At 45.2% G+C, this 20,361-nt stretch overlaps 2 protein-coding genes across 4 annotated transcripts in view; both read left to right on the top strand.

Annotated features, from left to right (window-relative positions):
• Window positions 1-6,133, top strand: part of LOC118786679 (metabotropic glutamate receptor 1-like) — a 36,006-nt gene extending 29,873 nt beyond the window's left edge. For all 3 annotated transcript variants that reach the window (XM_036541918.1, XM_036541917.1, XM_036541916.1), the window contains 2 exons: window positions 612-1,542; window positions 2,446-6,133. In XM_036541918.1, coding sequence (XP_036397811.1) covers window positions 612-1,542; window positions 2,446-3,505 — 1,991 coding nt within the window. In that variant the 3' untranslated portion in view covers window positions 3,506-6,133. The remainder of the gene's footprint in view (window positions 1-611; window positions 1,543-2,445) is intronic.
• A 2,353-nt stretch (window positions 6,134-8,486) lies between these two features.
• LOC118787097 (ras-related protein Rab-32-like) lies at window positions 8,487-19,449 on the top strand. The gene is made up of 3 exons (XM_036542524.1): window positions 8,487-8,738; window positions 14,686-14,966; window positions 19,273-19,449. Exons 1-3 carry the CDS (start codon window positions 8,525-8,527, stop codon window positions 19,420-19,422), a joined length of 645 nt encoding a protein of 214 aa, XP_036398417.1. The 5' UTR covers window positions 8,487-8,524; the 3' UTR covers window positions 19,423-19,449.
• The last annotated feature ends 912 nt before the right edge of the window (window positions 19,450-20,361 follow it).

Here is a 20,361-nt window from a genome sequence, read left to right as displayed (position 1 = left end):
GAATAGAGAGGAAAGTGGGGTAGAAGGAGAGAGGTGGCACACAATAGGAGGAAAAGAGGTCACAGGAATTCAGAGGAGAGAAGAGGGAAGCTGTGAAGAATGGAATGGGATGTAGGGAAGGGGCTTCATGAATGAGGCTTTTGGAGATGCTAAGATTACCAAGCCAGCAGCAGGAAAGTGTCTTTATTTTAATTATCTCAATCTAGCATCTCCAGCTCTCCACTCGCATCAGCATTTTGGTTCACATGAGCAAATAATTCTGTAGAAAAAGTGTACCGACAGCACGCAAGCCATGTAGCAAATACCTCTTCTACCATGGCTAGCTACCTACTGTCACAGTGGAATTCAGCTTCTGTTTTGAGTACTGAAACATGATAAGGAATATTTTAACGTTACTTTCTAACTGTGAATACAACAAGAGAACAAACCATACCTGCTGAGCCAGTCAGAACTGACTATTAATCTGTGTTGTTGTGTAAATCCACTACCATTTGCTTGAATAAAAAAAAAGCAAAATAATTTACACACAGGAAAGAGCAGTGGTAAGAGGCTGTGTATAATTTCTGAACTGTATGAATTCTCAGTCATCCTCTCGTCTCACACTCTCTCAGGCTGCGAGCCCATCCCTCTGAAATACCTGCAGTGGAGCGACCCGGAGTCCATCGTGGCTGTGGTCTTCTCCTGCCTGGGCATCCTCGTCACCATGTTCGTCACCTTCATCTTTGTGCTGTACCGGGACACGCCCGTGGTCAAGTCCTCCAGCCGCGAGCTCTGCTACATCATCCTGGCGGGCATCTTCCTGGGCTACATCTGCCCCTTCACCCTCCTGGCCAGGCCCAGCGTGACCTCCTGCTACCTGCAGCGCCTCCTGGTGGGCCTCTCCTCCGCCATGTGCTACTCCGCCCTGGTGACCAAGACCAACCGGATCGCCCGGATTTTGGCGGGAAGCAAGAAGAAGATCTGCACCAGGAAGCCCCGCTTCATGAGCGCCTGGGCCCAGGTGGTGATCGCCTCTATCCTGATTGGCCTGCAGCTCACCCTGGAGGTGACCCTGATCGTGCTGGAGCCGCCCGAGCCTATCCGGGCGTACCCCAGCATCCGGGAGGTCTTCCTCATCTGCAACACTAGCAACGTCGGGGTGGTGGCACCACTGGGCTACAATGGCCTCCTCATCCTTAGCTGCACCTACTACGCCTTCAAGACGCGCAACGTGCCGGCCAACTTCAACGAGGCCAAGTACATCGCCTTCACCATGTACACCACCTGCATCATCTGGCTGGCCTTCGTGCCCATCTACTTCGGCAGCAACTACAAGATCATCACCACCTCCTTCTCCGTCAGCCTGAGCGTCACCGTGGCGCTGGGCTGCATGTTCACGCCGAAGATGTACATCATCATCGCCAAGCCCGAGCGCAACGTGCGCAGCGCCTTCACCACCTCCGACGTGGTGCGCATGCACGTCGGCGACGGCAAGATCACCTGCAGGACCAACGGCCTGCTCAACATGTTCCGCAGGAAGAAGAGCGCCCCCGGCAATGCCAGGTAAGCCCAGGTGATGCGGCACGGTGCCCGCCCTGAGGGAAAAGTAATATATGCAAAAACAGCCCAAAGCAAGTAATGAAAGAACACAGAAATGAAAAATATGGACATTTTTATAAATTCACGTAAAAAAAATAATATTTGTAAATATACACTGCTATATATTGAAAATATTTTTTTACATTTTTTGCCAATTTCATCATGCAGTTCTGTGCATATTCTGCACTATTCATGTTAACTGTTTATGTATTTTCACAGTATATGATAAAACATATGCACATAATAGCATGCATGAATGAGGCAACAGTTAATTCCTAGGTAAATTGCATATATTTCTGACACATTTAAGATTACTTAATCACATTTTGGATATATTATTTTTCCTAAGGGTTATTAGATTAGGAACATAGATCTCATTCATAGTTATTAAGAACATAGATATTATTGTATAACTTAATTAGAAATAACTTTTCATTTGTGCTGGTAATATCTTCCTAACTATTACCTTAAATGATCTGTGAATTATATTGACATTGTGATAAAGTAATACTCCATGAACTGTTTACTTATATATGTTGTGTCCTTTCCAAATATCCTCACAATTGTGATTTAAAATTTTGAAAACTGAAAGATTTAATCTTTTGAGTGTTTGAAATGGAAAGGAACAGACAGTGCATGACATAGAGTAACTTTACAAAACCAGTGGGTTTTGTATCTGTGAACTGAGAAAACAACTAATCAGCTACAGCTACAACAATCAATCAACAACTAATGGCTGAGAGAAGAGGAAAATGTAGCACTTAAAAGGCTGTGACATCATTACCTGAAGCTGAGAAGCTTTTTCTGTGTGTGCTTTCCCCTCTCTGCGTTCCTGTGGAGTAACGGTGGTCTTTATCTTGTCCATAGTTCTAATGGAAAGTCTGTGTCCTGGTCTGAAGCAGGTGGGAAACAGCCTCCACAGGGGGAACAAATGTGGAACAGGTTGTCTGTACATGTGAGGAGGCCGGAGGTGGGCTCCAATCAGACGGCTGTCATCAAACCCCTAACTGAAACCCAACAAAACACGAGCGTGCACTATTCAGACCTCACTGAGACCGGGCCCGGCACGGGCCTGCACTATTCCGACTTCACCGAAGCCCCGAGCAGCACGGACCTGTGCTACTCGGACCTGGCCGAGACGCAGGACGAGGCGGGCCTGTGCTTCTCGGACCCGCCCGACTCCCAGCCCGAGACCGAGCTGCTCTTTTCGGACTTCACCGACGCCCAGCACGACGCGTGCCTGAAGTATTCAGACGTCAGCCCCAAAGCGCTGTACGGGGGGGCGGTGGAGGGGGAGAAGGGCACCCGCCCCACCTACAGCAGGCCCGCCAGCCCCCCCGTGGTGGCCCGCCGGCCCGGCAGCGCCTCGTCCAAAGAGGGCGAGAGGCTGCTGGGGTTCTCGCAGGAGGTCTTCCAGAACAGCGTCCTCCCCCAGCAGGTCGTCATGGACCACCTCCAGGAGGTCGTGGACACCTTCGGCTCCGCCCTCCCGGACCTCCGGGACGTGATTCCCCTCCAGGGCCTGGGGGGCGGGGCCAAGAGCCCCCTCCAGCCCCGCCTCCTCCTGCCGCTGGGCCTCCCCATACAGGCCGGGCCCCTCGGCGACGAGCCCCTGACCCCCTCCGAGGAGTCCCGGGGTGGGGGGTTCAGCCTGGTGCACGGGTACGTGTTCGACAGCGCCCGTATCCACGGCGAGGAAGAGGAGGACGAGGATGAGGACGAGGAGGAGGAGGAGAGGGCCGGCTCCAAGCTGGGCCTGGACGACTCCCCCGCCATCATGCCCCCGACCCCCTTCAGAGACTCGCTGGGCTCGGGCGCCTTTGCCCCCAGCTCCCCCGTGTCCGAATCGGTGCTCTGCACACCGCCCAGCATGACCTACGCGGCTGTCATCCTGCGAGACTACAAGCAGAGTTCGTCCACGCTGTGAGGGGCGGGGCCTGCAAGGGCGGGGCCTGCGAGGGTGGAGCTGGCAGGACGGGGCAGCTGGGGGAGGCGCCGCCACCTCACTGAGTTTACAGTTCTGCTCGCCATTTGTTTTTGCCTCATTTCCACACCCATAAGCAATGGCAAAAAATAATAATAATTCCCAAAAGCGGTTGGAATGTCCGGTCGTCGTGATTCTTTTTCCGGGGCTACCGTCTGCCAGCCTTCTTTTGGTAAACTTTGAAATGATGAAGCAAAAAAAAAAAACAACAACAACAACAACAAAGAACAAAAAAAAAGGAAGAAGAAAAAAGTGGTTGTGTTTCCCGAGTGGATGTATGGATGTATGGTTTAAACAGACGTGGGTATGTTTGTGTTTGCATTTGCGTGAGAGAGAAGAAAGAGGAGAGCCGGCATTGTGATGATGGTTCTGAAGCCAAGCTCCTGGTCCGAGGGCCTGTGAGACAATCAAGTGCAGAACAAAAGCCCAAAGCTATCCTCTGTGTGTGTGAGAGAGGGACAAAAACAAACTGCGGAAAAGTACTGTGTCTTAGACAGCACTGATGTATGCACTGTACCGTACTGCTCCATGTGTGCTGTGGGGGGATGTTTAGATTTGCGCTGTAAGTAAATATTAGTCTTTGCCAAGAGACACTGCATTGAAAACTGCTGTCACTGCTATCAGTGTGACAAACCGCAATAAATGCAAGCGCATGCAGCGTAATGCTGCGTCGTCACAGAAATGAACCAATCACCTGTGTCCAAGGCATCCTGGGGGTCTATCAGAGCAAATTTCAGTTTCACCACACACTTACTGCTGACAAGTACATAACACCGGAGCTTAGCCCTTTCGCGCGTACGGTCAAACAGGTGTGATCATGCTAGAGTGGTCCCTACAGCGTACGGCCAAACCAGTGTGATTAGAACACTAGGTTAGAATGGGTATTTACAACTGACACAACAAAACAACATTCATTCTAAACCCACTGCTTTTTTAAATAAAAACATTCCAGAAATGCAAAATGATTATTTATTTTTCAATGCAGATTCACGTCAGTTGCAACATAAGCGGCATAACACAGTTCTGACTCCCAAATCGGAAAAATTCTAGCTAACGTTAGCTTTGTGGAAACAATGATTTAACTTTAGAAAGTATGAAAGCATTCAAGTATGCGTTGAAAAGTATGAGAAGCTAATGAAACGCTAATGAAAACATGTAATGTAACACGTGCGCTACATAGCATAAAATAAGTCATGCTGAGGGGCATTTGAAAATATTTTAGAACGTATGTGCAAAAGGGTTAAAAAGGGATGGAGAGCTGGGTTCTAGGTTTAAAGGACATGGTTTGGAATGCTTGGTCATGAGTACAGGTTCTCAATACATGTATGGCATTTTGGTTTTTTTAAAACACCTTATGTTTTTTTTCTGGGCAAAAAGTCCATAGGTATTTCAGAATGACCTCAGTGAAAGTGTTTAGTTGGCCATACCGTGCACATACTCAGTCAACGGCTTTCGCTAAGTTGCACTGTAAACGGTGCAGTGTGCGTGGTACATCCATACGCCTTTCCCTGGGTTTGCGTTCAGAAACACTGTAAGTGCCCTTGAATCGCTCTGTATACCAGTGCTGACACGTGGGACTGAGATCAAGGAGACAGAAATGTTAATTTGATCATTGCTTTTCAACCTGTTTTCCTCCGATTGGCTTGATTAGCAAGTGTTCCAACTAAGTGAGTAACCTGTGCCCACTGTGACTGCTCTGATTGCAATCTTCTTTTCTTTGCACCACATCAAAGTGTTTAAATAAGACAGAGATCAGCTCTGTAAAGTCAAATTAGTCAGTGCAAAGACAATGCTTAAATCAAGTTAAATGAATAAATCAGACGGTAATCCCACAGTATAACCCTCAATCTTTTAGGGCAAGAACCAGAGGGGTCACATATTCACCTGTGCAAAAACAATATAGACAGGATCAAATAGCAGGCGGTGTAGTGGTCCAGTTTACTTTTTTTACCATCAGGGCCAACTCCAATTTTTTGAGGATGCTTCTGAGACCGCCATCCGCTACCCCCGCCCTCCCCCCAACCCCTGCCTCTCGGTTTTAGATACTATGGTTCATCAGTTTTCTCTTTCCAAAACAGCTTGTATGCTAGCTTTCCGCTCACTCTCAAACAGTCTCCCTTACTGTGGCTGGCTAACTCACATAATGACAACAACATTAAGTGGTGCTATGCACATGTAGGCCGCACTAGTTTTTGATGGTGGAAGGGGAGCTGTTGTGGAGGTAGACACAACACAATATGCCACTTTTAGCTCATGAAAGATGAAAAAAAATAACGCAAGATCATGCTGGGGGAGGTAGTTACTTTTAGCCTATAACAGGCTAAAGGCCGTTTTTACATAGCTCATGGTTCATCGTAGTCATGGTTACGGTTGGTGTTGGGAGAGCTGATCCCAGGTCAGTTGTCAATGGCAGCCCAGTCTGTCATGCACTTTCAATCCAATTTATACACTATTCAATCATATTCAATCAAAAATAATTCTACCAACATAGAAAACAGCATTGCCCTGACAACAACATGAGCCACAGCATGGTTTATTTGCTTTGCAAACGGCCTTTGACAGAGAGACAGGTAGTGTTCTCAGCATTTATTGGTGGGTATTTATTGAATCAGCTGAGATTAAGCCCTGCTCTCCAGGTCAAGACAGCAGTGGTCCTATCCAGTATTCAAACCTATAACCTTCTGGTAATACGTCCCATTCTGTCACCAGTACTCCACGTTGTAAGTAGCCTATATGTGCTTGATTAAAAACGAGAGTGACTGTAAGGTGTATTACAATGGGGGAGAAGAATAACCTAAAACATTCTAAAAAGTGCCATTGTGATACAGGTAAACATGTATATTCAACAATTGTAATATTTTCCTCTTTCTTATGTTTCAGTATGATTGATTATACATTTTAAATGTTTGTATTCTGCCAGGTTTTTGTCATTTTTCAACAAAGATGCTATGTTTGTTAAAATGTTTCTGCCTGTACATTTAAAATATGATAGACGTATAATGGAGATTAAATTGTCTTAAGGGTATTTTGTGACAGTATATGTTTGCCTTGAATTTGGGTAACTTTTCAGATAAATATGAAAATCTGTATTAAAATCGTTTCAAGCGTTAGTTTTAAATTACCATCTATCAGCTTGTTACTTCTAAGGTGGTGCATTTAATAATACTTAGAATGATACTGAATGATTAATTTACAACTGTAAGAAATTAACTGAATCTAAGTTGGAACTTTAGCTGTTAGAATGTCATTGTCCAAAGTATAAATGCATAAATATAATGGATAATATTGTTGTTATTATTAATTGATATACATTTAGTCCATGTAGTTTATGCAGATTGAGACAAAAATATCCATAAAACAATAGGGAATAAGAGAGTCACCCGTTTAACATGGTCAGAGCTTCAATGGAAGGGAATTGTCATGTCTGGATAATTAATGCTGGTAAATAAACATTTTCTAATTTAAAAGAACGTGTCTTTGATTATAGTAGCATCTTACCACATTCCACTGACAAACTACCACTCTAAATGTGTGTGAATCCCCTACCGGGAACAGTCAGGATTGACCATAGATAGTTAAGTATATAAACGGACTTCAAAGTTTCACAATGTGTATATTTTTAACAAATGATCGGCGTGATGACCAGTGGCTAACATCCTCGCGGCTATCATAATTCTACATTACTCACTGAAGTTGGGTAGTTACCAATACACAAACAAAACAAAGCATTTTTTGCGCAACGTTTAAACGCAGTGTTCAAATGCATTAATTATACGAATGAAGCCCCATCCATAATTCCTCATAATATGACCTCATTATACTCTCAATCCCCACAGCCATTGCATTATACATATCTTTGTATCACCTCTACTGTACATGAGTTGCTACTGTATATGATTTACAGTTACAATTATAATTAATAATTACTTGCTTAACGCGTTTGTTCAGGATAGAAAAGGATATACTGTTACATTAATGACTCATCCAGGATCCATATCCCTTCTAATCACGTTTTCAGCTCCATGAAAATCATATTATATATAAACTATAAAAACCGGCTGCAATGATCAGTGGTTGGGGTTAACAGTCCTGGTTCTAGAGGACTGCAATCCAGAAGGTTCATTTTCCAGCCAAGCAATTAAGCGCTAAAGCTAATCGCTCCCATAATTTACGCCCCCCCCCCCCCTCCCTCCAGATCTAAGATTATTACTCGCTGAAAGAGATGTGGAAAACAAGCTGCGTTGTGGATTGACCTTAGAATGACATTATGAATGGCAAATCAGAACATGCTCCCAAAAAATCCCCAAACAGGAGACTGTTGGGTCACACTAATCGGGTCGTTTGGTGTTCTGCATTCTGAGAGAAAGCTAGTTTGGGTTTTTTATATGCAATACGCAACTATTACTGTAGGTGAAGCGAACTACATTTCTGGCGGCTAGTGTCTATGGTGGTGTGTGTAACAATCTAATCTATCTTAATTGGTCAGTTAGACAACCATTTCCTGCATTTAGTTACACCGTTATTTCCCAGCGCAGCGAGGTACTTTCCCGCTGCGATTTATGATTTCATCAAAAAGTAATATTTGTTGGATGAAGTAGGCAAATAAAGACCACAGGAGCAGAGACTGGAGCTAAAACAAATATACACGCTGGCCTTCCATCCAGGAATTGACAGCCCAGATTCAGTACCCTTCGGTCTCGTGTATGAGGCGCACTCAAGGTTTCTAATAATTTGACGGGGATCAGCGCGTCTGGACAAATGTGCCATTTCTGAGACTAACACCTGTGGTATCATTCGAGGCCAGACGACGAGTTCCGGGTCCGAAGGGAACATTAACGTGGGAGGCGTCTTTTAACCAGGAGTCCCGTGTCTGAGCAGGAGGCGGATCGTCGTCGCCTCGGGTCTTCTTGCCCGTCACTGTCATTGAGAAACTACCAACTTCATGTTGCTGAGAGTTTAGCTATGGCGGGCGTTTTGACAGCTGAGTGCAAGGAGTACTTGTTTAAAGTTTTGGTGATCGGAGAGGTAGGTGTGGGGAAGACCAGCATCATTAAACGGTACGTTCACCAGCTTTTCAACGACAACTACAGAGCAACTATCGGAGTTGACTTCTCCCTAAAAGTTATCAACTGGGACAGTACGACACTGGTGCGATTGCAACTATGGGACATAGCAGGTAAGCCATCAATCTGACGTGCTGAAGAGTATATTTATGTCCATCAAACGCTAATGCGCGTATTGTTTTACGTATTTTCAATCACTGATGATTAGTTTAAGGTTTACATTTTCCGATCAAATCGGAAATCGGTTGAACTCTCAGTGACGCTTCAAAAGTAAGTGGAACAAACACCACACAGACATGTAAAACTGAAGGTCCAGTTTAGCATGTTTACGGCGAACGACTAAACGTCAGAAACTGTTTTAAAACCGACATTTAAACTGAGGCTCTTTGTTTAATTTTGTAAGACAAAGCACACGAGTGATACTGAAGAGCGACCTGCGTTCCCCCCGGAGACACACTCCCATGCGCTCGAAGAGGAAGTGAAAGCGTTTCTGGCAGTGATCGCGCTCACAGATGCAGAGCTTTACTGTTAATTGTATTGTTAGGCTAAGCAGAAAAACAATATTCAAGAAGAGTATTATAGCAAATAGTATTATAATGGCGAACAGGGTGGTTTGGGCTGATTTGGTATGGTTAGGATTTGGTGCCACATACAACATCTGCTGGCACGCAAGGAAACAAGCTGGCACTTGTGCTCTGTTGTAATGTTACGAACCAGGTGTGCCAATATAAATACCTACAGGGCTGGTATGTACAATATGCTGTTGTTTGTTCCAGCTAATTAGCCTTGCATAATCTGTCTTAATAGCTAATTATTTAATAAAAATGCATTGTAGCGACATTTCAGTGTAATTCCATGTCATTGTTTAATTTGTATCCAAATTTTTTTCCCCCCACACACTGTGGAACAACTAAAAAGTTGTGGTTACAGACATTTGGGTGAGAAAAGCATTTTTACAGTTATTTGGGCTGGTATGTTATGTAATGAATTAGGTGAGCGTGGTATGGTCTTGGTTGACAGGAAATAGATAAGGTAGGCCTACATTTTTGGGTGTAGTAGACTGAGGTATTCTGCTCACATGAATCACTGACAGACAAGCACTTTGGCTTCTGCTAAACTGAAAACAAGCATTTAAAGGAGCAGCTCTCCAATATATTCAAGAGTGGCAGTAATTAAGGTGTGTCTTCACAGATCGCAGCTGTGTCTTCAAGGCGATATCTTCAGTAGAGGAGGGGTGGTGGCGGGGAGCAGTCTTTTAAACACTGGCAGCAGAGCAAATGTTCTTAAAACACTGAGACTACAGTTGGGTCAGTAGTGATATATATGACTGTGAGTAGGCCTCTACATCTTGCTCAATGCTCCGATAACATTACTCTCCATATGATCACATCCACAGTGAAAAAAGGCCCCAGGGGGTTTGATTGTACCTTATCATTCTTTCAGATTACCATTGCATGCTAGATCTAAGATATAGTATGTTGACGTTAAGATAGCACAATGTGTGAACTTCACTCAGGTGTCCTTGATGCCAGCTCCTGGTTTAACCTTTGACTTATGTGAAAACTATTTGATATAGTAAAATTCAGGCTTCTGTTTTTTCAGTTTGAGAGATGAACTTCAGGAAGAGGTATTTATGTTTTGGTGTCTTAGTGCTAGATCCAACCTCACTTTGCATTGTTTTTAACTCTGAGTGATGAATTTCAGGAAGAGATACTTATGGTATGTTTTGGTGTCTTGGTTAGGGTTAGGCACGCTAAACACATGCCAAGATTCTTCACTGAAGGCATAGAGTGTTTAGACTGAACTGAGGCCAGGGTACAGTCATGATAAAGGAGGGGGAAGAAGATATATCAATCACTCTTCAACCCGCTGGTGGATGCAGATGTCTGTAGAAGCCACACGTGTGTCCTGTCCCCCAAAGCCTCTCCTCCGCCCTATGGCATGACATTGTTCCAGCTACTTCAGCTGGTGCTCAAAACAGAACTGCGCCTAGGCAACCAGGAGCTGCCCGAGGGGCCAGAAAGGCCTCTGACAGATTCGGGACCGTGGGGAGAACGGGCACTGTGTCTGGCTGCGGGCTCCAACGCACGGAGTCCGGCGAGGGAGGCCAGAAATGCGTAGCGCGGCACACAGGTTTTAAGCGCTGACGGCGTGGGTGGGCTTCCCTTCACGACAGTGTCGAAAGCAGGGCCATTGTTTGCATAATGACGACTTGCGCGGGCTGCGGGTTTGAATGATAGTAATTTGGCCGTGATAGTAAAGTTGGTGCCGCCAGCCCTCTGGCCTGAATTAGAACCGCATTGTTAGGCCTGTCTTCGGGAGAGGAGATGATTACAGCTCCTGTGTGCCCCCGGCGCCGTGTGCCAAGGATATAGATGTCTTGGAGTCTCGGCTTTCCAATTGGCTCCCCTGCTGTGGGGTAGAATTGCGGCTTCACAGCACAAGAGAGGCGTTAAGAAGGCCATTATTTAGGGAAGGCTCAATATGGCTGTTACGCTCTCTTGCACTCTCTCACTCAGTAAAGAACGATCAGTCCCAGTGCTTAGGTCTACTTTATGGTTACTACTTTATACTTTTTTCTTTATACCTACCTATTGATCTATCTATCTGTCTATCTATCTATCTATCTATCTATCTATCTATCTGTCTATCTGTCTGTCTGTCTGTGTGTCTCTCTTTCTGTTAGTCTGTCTGTCTATCCATCTGTGTCAGTGGATGCCAGTTAATTATGAAAGGAAAGCTACATAAAGGTCTGTTTCAGTAAGAATCGCCCATCAGCAGTTAATTGCTTTTTCACACGTGGTTGCATTTCCCTTGTGTGCTTCCCATGAAATAATTTGAATCATAGCAATCACACAAAATTGCATTCAATAATGTTGATCCTAACTAAATTCCATGAGAGATGAAGGTGGGTAGTTTGGCAACAGTGTCCGTGTCTTACCGCTCCCAGACACCCCTGTAATTTGTAAGGCAGATGTGAGTTGTTTGGATGATGTCAGTGGAGGAGCACCTATCCTCCAATTGGTGACCACTTCACTGTGGTGCATTGTGGGACTTGTAGTGTGGAAAATCACCATTGGGAGTTAATCAGGGCATTGTCTTGCTTCAGCTGACCTGCACGAATGCAGAGGTCGTCGGGCTGAGACGAATGTATCAATTGGCAATTCCAAACAGGGCTGCATAAAGGGGAGAAAGAGTGAAGAAATAATTTCATCTGAAGTGGCCAGGAAGAGCCGCCACACTCGATGCAATCAGGTTAGACGGAATCGACTGCAGATAAGTGGCCCTTATTTAAACTGGTGCGCTTTAATCATGCAAAGCAGAACAGAAACAGGTTCAGGGTGATTATCAGATAAAGGTACACCTTCTATCTCTCTGCTGTAAATCATCAGCATCACACATACACACACACTCACACAGACACATGCACACACACTCACACAGACACATGCACACGCACGCACGCACGCACGCACACACTCACACAGACACATGCACACACACGCACGCACGCACACACACACTCACACAGACACATGCACACACACTCACACAGACACATGCACACACACGCACGCACGCACGCACACACACACTCACACAGACACATGCACACATGCACGCACACACACACACAGTCACACACACACACACACATACGTGCATGCTAACATACCTAAATACAATAATATGAAATTAATGACAAAAGAAGCACAATGGCGCAGTGCAGAAGTAAGTGGTAAGCACGCTGGGCCTTATTCCTCTCAAAGAGAGAAAGTGGCATTTTGGAAGGACAAAGAGAGAGACCTGTGCCAGGTGCACCAGCTGCCTTCGGTTGGTGCAGTGTCACCCACACCTCTCTCCACACGCTTCCAGGACAGGTGCGCCAGAGCTTGGCTGCCAAATCAGCGACTGTGGCACGTTCTCCTTTCAGCAGGAAAAGCAGGATTTTCGCATTTACAAACCTTTTGCCACAACCAGCAGAACTAGAACTTTCTGTGGCTGATGTTAAAGGCTGACTTTCGTAAATGCCTGTGTGTTCCGATCAGCGCGTTCAGTGAAGGCACTGCGATGAACGCATTTCCGAGGTGAGACAAGCTGACTCTTAAGGCTGATGTTTAAAACCAAAACAAGAAAAAAATGACCAACAGCGATATTCCAGTGTTTGATGTTTCTGCCATGGTATGATTTTTGACACATCCCCCGGCGCGTTGGCCCTGAGACACTGCGATGAAGTCATTTCGAACATCTGAAAAGGGCCGTCTCTCAAGCTCGACCTTAAAAAGACGGAACATCAATTTGGCCGCCAGGAAACAGGAAGCGAGCCAGCCCCCCTCCTGGCGTAATGAAAACTATTTAAACACTTTCATAAAAACTGTAAAAAATGAAACATGGCGCGACCCAGGGAAAAATGGCGACCGGCCTGTCTGGCCCGCTGTGTCCTGTCAGAAGTCAGAAGGGCTGAATGGCTTTGGAGAGTGGTGAGCTGAGATCATCTGAGAGGTGGAATAAATCTCCCTTTGAGGAAGTTGTTAAAATGTCATGATTGATAGGAGGCACATCTGCCTACACCCTGCAACTAAAACGTTGTATTTCTTGCTGATTGTATTTCTGGCTGATTGTAATTCTTGTTCTGCCGTGTGGACGGCAAAGACAGTGCATATATCTCTTTTACATCGGAGCCAGCCAGCATGGAGGTGGGGCTGATGCCTCTGAGTCAGCTCAGGATGCTGCAGCGGTCTAAGGAAGAGTTGGGAGTGTAGCAGATCCCAGCACTGTGACCAACCAACTTTAGGGCCATCAACTTGTCATGTGCCTGTAATGTCCAACTAAACGCTTTGCCTGGGTTCCCTCTTCAGATACCTACTGACGCCTTTCTTTGCAGAAACATGAATGTAAATGCTAAATGTATTGTAAAAAAAATAGTCACTGTTATTGTTCATTGGTTCATTGGTTTAGTGCTCGGCATGGCCAATCAAATGCAGTCTGCGGGTTGTTTTTCCCCAGAAGACCCCACAGGGTGACCCTTAGAATGTTTTAAGGAATGAAGAGGTATTTTCCACAGCCCACATCAGGGCCCGTTTGAGGATATGAAACGCTATAGATGGCATTGTTCTCTTTTTACTGTGTCCAATTCACAGTTCCTGTTTTGTTAGTGTTTATAATCATGATTGTGCAAATTGCACAATGATATTCACATTGGTTAGACGAGCCCGACTGTACTAGCTGTGTGAATTGGGTAAATGTGCATTAATGGAACAGAAACAGAAAGTCGGAGCACATGACAGTGGAGTGCAATAACGGGAACGATGCCCAGTCAGAGGTGCCGCATGGCACAACACATGTGTCCTCATTCCAGAATGCCCAGAGACTGCATTCTGGAATCCAGTCAACCCTGCTCTACGGCAACGATGATGTTGCTTTTGCTTTCTTATTTTTTATTTAAACAAGTCCATTCATGTGTGTGTCTGTGTGCGTGCATGTGTCTCTGGGTGTGATCGCTGAGAATGCTTTTGAACTGAGATTGCTTTGGAATCCCCCTTTGGAATTCCCCTTTGGAATCCCCCTTTGGAACGAGTTGCAGAAATATTTTGTGCTGTGGTTGCCTGCAAAAGGCACGCATCACAGTGAATCCTTTATCAGAGGTGATGTTGGTTAGGAAATAACAGCATGCGTGGAGACAGATGATGAGTGTTGGGGTTTCAGAGTGGGACAGCTGAATTACACGGCAGCAGTACAGTCGATGTCAGTCAGTTGAATTGTATTTCATACGGCGCCCCTGCAAAAAGTGTCATGGAGAACCTCACAGAACATGTTTCACGGAAACTGTGTAAATTACACTGGATTTAACATGCTGTAAATTAAAGTAGATTTAATGTGGTGTACTTTACACTGGGTTTAAGGAAAAGCGGTGATGCTTTAGCAACAAAAACAGACAGTAAAATTAAAAAGAAGCGGTAATAGTAATAATAATTGTTATTACTTTTGCATGAAAAATCCAAGGCAGGGGACTCAGTGTTAAAAAGACGTGTTGTCCATCTTGGTGTTTGCCCCTTTAAGGTCAGGAGCGGTTCGGGAACATGACCAGGGTGTACTACAAGGAGGCGGTGGGGGCGTTCATCGTGTTCGACGTGACGCGGGCCCCCACCTTTGAGGCGGTCGCCAAGTGGAAAGAGGACCTGGACAGCAAAGTGAAGCTGGCCAATGGCAGCCCAGTCCCCACCGTGCTGCTGGCCAACAAGTGCGACCAAAAGAACGGCGGTGACACGGACGACCCCGCCCTCATGGACAGCTTCTGCAAGGAGGCCGGCTTCCTGGGCTGGTTCGAAACTTCAGCCAAGGTGAGAGGTGCAGCGTAGTGGAAAAGGGCAGCCCTTGTAACTGAAAGGTTGCTGGTTCAATTCCACGCTGGGGAAATGCTATTGTACTCCTGGGGCAAGGTACTTAACCCCCGATCGCCTTGGTAAATATCTAGCTGTGTAAATGGATAACATGTGAAAGTATAACCTAGTTAAGTCGCTCTGGATAAGAACATTTGCTAAATGACAATGTCATGTAATCATGAGAGGCAACATTCTGCCGTCAAGGGTGTGTTGAAATGAAGGGTCAGAATGGCCTTTGCTGATGAGCACTATAATGGTGGGAAAAAAACAGGTCCTACGCCAGCCTCAGAATGGTGTAGACTCATTGTACTCAGTAACTTTTTAAGCTTATGTTTAGGACCATTTGTTGACCAGAATGCCTGGACAGCAAAATGTGTTTGTGAACTTTAAACCCATATTCACACAACCATCCCATAAAACTGTGTAAGAAACACAGATGATCTGATTTTTAATCGGCTTCAGCTGCAGACTGGAGTTTCAGAAAGGCTGAAATACTTAATGGCATTAGGGGTATTTCAGTGCTTTCTGGTGCTTTTAGAATGGTTCATTTATTACACTCAGTAAACTAACATATCTGGTTTGCACAAGAACAATCATGTGAAACATTACTGGGTGTTATTAACAGTCATGGTATCCATAAAACCAAATATAGTTTTGCAGCAAGGACAGCGGTTTACCAGTCTAGCATGTGACACGCTGTAGTTAAGTATGAAGTGATATAAGGTTGAAAGCCAATGTGCGTCTCACTCTAAAGGTCAGATGTAAATGGAAGTTGCGTCAGTGCCCTCTGTATGAGCACCTGCTTATGTGTGTAAGTGTGTGTTAGGTATGTGTGAGTGTGTGTGAGGTGTGTGAGGTGTATGTGAGTGTATGAGTGTGTATGAAGTGTGTGTAAGTGTGTGTGAGTGTGTATGAGGTGTGTATGAGGAGCGTGTGAGTGTGTGTAAGTGTGTGTGAGTATGTGTAAGTGTGTGAGTGTGTGTAAGTGTGTGTGAGTGTGTATGAGGTGTGTGAGAGCACCTATTTAAGCTGCATAGTGGTAAATTCCAGTTTCAGTGTTGCAGAAGTGGCAGTGTGGTGCTTCCTGTGGTTTTAAGATGACGAAACTCTGCCCTGCACAACAGTGGTTCTCAGACCCACACAATGTAAACTTAATAAGTTAGACTGTGAGAAGCATGAACAAAAGTCACTGTGACCGCTGTAACAAGGTTTACTCTGAGTCTGACCTGACTAATACATACTGACTACTATATACTAAGACACAAATTTAACAATATTAGGAATATATTATTAGATTAGATTTAGAATTTAGAATACTAGAAAATATAGTGTTAGTATTACAAAATACCTTCTCTGGAGACTTTAATATATGTATGTGTATAATACAGTGTAGTTCTGTGAATATATTACAGAAAATATAGCACAATGTGCAAAGCAATTCATACAATTGTATCTGTTGCAGTGATATCACATTATGCTAGTGGTTTAGATTTAAGAATATAATGGCAAATACTTTGAATAAAAGGAGCTGTAATTAATTATTTAATGGATAGCACAATCAAAAATTCAGTTCCCATGCATAATGATTGCAAAGCATTGAGTAGAACTGTGTTGAGCTGAATGAAACAAATTCTGATTCCTTATGATCAGTTACAACATCTGTGAGATTTAATCAGACACCCTTTATTACACTGCCCACAAACCTCATTATCGCACACAATGTGCCCTCGGTGTTTACCCCACAGACTACAGCACACAAAGGAGCGTGCGAGATCTGCCCATCCTCCCAGCATAACTCACACCTGACCCAGTTCCATCCTTTGCCCCAAATGTACCGGCAGATATGATGGTAGATGTTTCAAGGTCGTTCCTGGGAGAGGGTTAGATTTGATTTGAGTTACAAATTACAGATGATTAGAGGTTTCTTAAACAGTCACCCTGAGAGGACCGGTGTTTGGACAGCTCAGGATCGTATTTCAGAGGAGAGGTGATGATGCTGGATCGAAAGAAAGCCACAGGTCTCTCTGCGTACGCTCAGAGTGCTGTTCTGGGGAGTCACCTTTGAAGGTAAACACGTTCATTCTGTATGATCTGAGGGCACGTTTCCGCAGTGAACGTTTGCGTTCTCAGAGCCGGGCAGACTCACTCATCCACACAGATTCTGCATCTGGAAAAGTGGCTGAATAATAGGATGTGATGAGACCCAGAGGACGGCAGGGTTAGTCAGTGTGTCACGCTGTGTTTACCAACGCGGTGAACTGTGCCCATATCCTCCCAATCAATTGATCAAACACTTATTTCATATATCATCCTTTGCAACTAAATTCTCATAGGATGCTGTGCAGTACACTTTTTCCAGTAATAATAATAATAATTACTATCATAATGTTAATAAAAGCTGATAAAACCCTTGTGAAACTAAACTGGAGACTAAATCCACGTGTGAGGATTGCCATCTGTCGAATTCCTGGAAGAGCGAGGCGTCAATCACAGGTGCAGGTGAGAAAAAAGCACGGTAGCCACAGCAACAACCCCACAGAGCTCTCCCAGAATCCACTGATCAGAGACGCCTTGGGAGAGCTCCGTCCGGCAGCCTGTAACTCCGAAATAAAACTGTAAGCATCTCTGTTTGTTTGTTACTTACATAACTGGAAAGGGCGTGGTGGAAGGGGAGTACAGTTTAAGTTCGTTATTCAGAGTTAGGGATAGGCCACGTTGCCCTTAGATTAAATTAGGCTTTCAGCCATGCTATTCAGGAGGCCTCTCAAATGATGGAGAACTTAGGGAGTTGGGACTAAAGGTAATGAATATATATTAGGCCATCAAAGCAACGGGAACTTGGCAAGCAGCACTTGTCTGCAGAACTCCTGAAGAGTGAAAGGTAAAAGTCTCTTTCGATCTCATGAGTTTTACTGTGCACATCAGGCCCGTGGCACTCGGATGGGGTTGAGGCTCTGCAAACTTATGAAAAAAAGCTGTGCAAAAATTTGGTAAAAGACCTTGTTGGAACTCTAATATGGTCAGAGCAAGTGAAAAATATCTGTTGACAGCTGTGTGAAATGTCACTGTTTGGGTGGCAGAATGCACTGCGGGGAGAGTTTCCAGATCTCCTCATACAGTCGTTTATCATCGGCGTCTCCATTAACTGACGCCTTTGCAAGGACCTTCCCTTATAGCGTCCCCGCTGAGAAACTGCAGGGCAGGAGCACAAAGCCACAACAGCCCCATACATCTTTTAGGAACCTCAGTCAATTTCTGTAATACTGTTTTTGTGCCAATCTCAAATTGATTTGGTTTTGTTTGGGAACATTAGGAATGAAAATGACTCACACTTTCTGTGCAGAATCCTCAATTAGAACAACATAAAACACTCAGGGATACATATTATACCTTAAGAAGCGCTGCATAAACATTCATGTGTGCTTATAACAACTGATATAGACTGTCAAGCGACATCTCTGTGACATACTAACTCTAAATTTCATGGTAATATTGCTTATGATCTTATATCATGTCACACCATTGCTGTCATGTAACTCCTATGTAGGGCTCATAACTGAAATATTTTTTGGGGCTCACTTTTAAATTGTCTTCAGACAAGTCATTAATGAATTTAGATATTATAAACAATGTATTTTATGTACAAATATACAAATAACCAGCTGCCCAGAAGGTAATGGGTTGCTCATGTCATGTTGAGCCACTGGCAGTTCACTGCAGGTTACATGTCTGATTGGGGTTATTATAGTATGATTATGTAAAGGCAGGTTGAGGGATGACCTCCCTGAGTTGAAGAGTGCACTAAAAATCCACGTTCCCATTGTGTCCTCAGTTTGCCTGCTGTATTTTGGGGTGGGGGGGGGGGGCTGCCCAGCCGAGCTCCAGCCCCTCCCAGACTCCCCCCCCTTCCCCCATGCCACATCAAGGTCAAGAGCCTCCTTTCAAAAGGAATCACGCAGCGAGCGGGGAAGCGTTGCCAAAAACAGACTCCCCCGGAGCCCTGTCTGGTCCCGCTTCAAAACTCCTGCTGATGTCACCGCTGTCTTTGGCCCTGCTGTGGTGATCAAATCAGACATTCCGAAGTCCTCCAGACCAGAGAGATGGGAGAGGAGTGGGGGGTGGGGGGTGGGGGGTAGGCGGGGGTGTCCATAGAAAACAATGGGGGCCGCTCCTGAGGGGAACCTAGCACACTGTGGCCAGAGCTGACCCCTTACCCCTGACCCCTGACCCTGCTGACCTGTGTGTCTCTGTGACTGACTTTCAGGACAACATCAACGTGGAGGAGGCAGCCCACTTCCTGGTAGAGAGCATCCTGGGTAATGCCAAAGGGGCTCTCTGCGAGGAGAACAACGGCGACGGGGTCAAGCTGGACGAGGTTCCCCTGGTGGCTGAGAGCCAAACCCAGTGCTGCTAGCACTGGCAGTGGAAGGGCACGGGATCGAGGGTGGGGCTGTGACCCAGAGAGCTCTCCAGCGCCCCCTGTCCACCGGAGTCACCAACACCAGGACCGGCGACACCAGCCAAGGAGTGGCCCCCATCTTTCCTCAAAGCTGGTTGTCACTTTATGTCGCATATCTCAGAGGCACAGTGCTGTGGAGCGCCATCTAGTGGCTGGAAAGAGGACCGTAATGATGACTCAATGTGCAAGTCAACCATGCATGAAGTTACCTTCTCTGCCTCCAAACTGAATGGCTTAAATGGGAATACCAGCCACCTTTATGAATATATTCCTGCTGTCTTTTTTGCATTAGTGGGTGCTGTATTAGTGGGTCATACTTTCAGGCTAGCCCTTGGTACCTCTTTAGTTATTTGTTAGCTAGACATCCTGATCCAGGGTTACTTAAATAGCTTACATGTTTTGTAATATCTGTTTATACAGATGGATGTTTATTGTAACAGTGGTGGTGAGCTAAGTACCTTGCACAAGAGTACATTGGCAGTGACCCACTGGGGTAGTGCCCCACTAGGGACTTACTAAATTGCGTACTTCTTGTTACAAGCCCAAATGCTTAACCAGCAGTGAGTGTGCCAAACATCTCCTAATTTCCACTTTGGTCAAAGAGAATTCGAGAATTAATAGCCACCAGTATCTGCTATGTTTTTTTTTTTAACTGAGGCTTTTAATAATAGTTAATGGAATGAGAGCCGAGAGATCAAGCACAGCCTCTTCACTGTGGTCGTTTTGTAGGAAAGGTCAGCTGTAAGGCAAGCTAGCAGAGCAACCCAGCTTACCGTTCTGTTACACAGCAAGGGTTTCCAGTTTGAGCTGGTGGCTTTGAAGCTGACAGAACAACCCAGCTTACCGTTCTGTTACACAGCAAGGGTTTCCAGTTTGAGCTGGTGGCTTTGAAGC

The sequence above is a fragment of the Megalops cyprinoides genome, chromosome 12, assembly GCF_013368585.1.
Source record: "Megalops cyprinoides isolate fMegCyp1 chromosome 12, fMegCyp1.pri, whole genome shotgun sequence".
Taxonomy (NCBI): domain Eukaryota; kingdom Metazoa; phylum Chordata; class Actinopteri; order Elopiformes; family Megalopidae; genus Megalops; species Megalops cyprinoides.
The sequence above is the reverse complement of the archived record's forward strand: the minus strand, read 5'-3'. Positions and strand labels throughout refer to the sequence as shown.

Coding starts and splice junctions, on each gene's coding strand:
- LOC118787097 (XM_036542524.1), top strand. CDS start 8,525: ATGGCGGGCGTTTTGACAGCTGAGTGCAAGGAGTACTTGTTTAAAGTT. Junction 8,739..14,685: donor GCAACTATGGGACATAGCAG/GTAAGCCATCAA, acceptor TGCCCCTTTAAG/GTCAGGAGCGGTTCGGGAAC. Junction 14,967..19,272: donor GGTTCGAAACTTCAGCCAAG/GTGAGAGGTGCA, acceptor ACTGACTTTCAG/GACAACATCAACGTGGAGGA.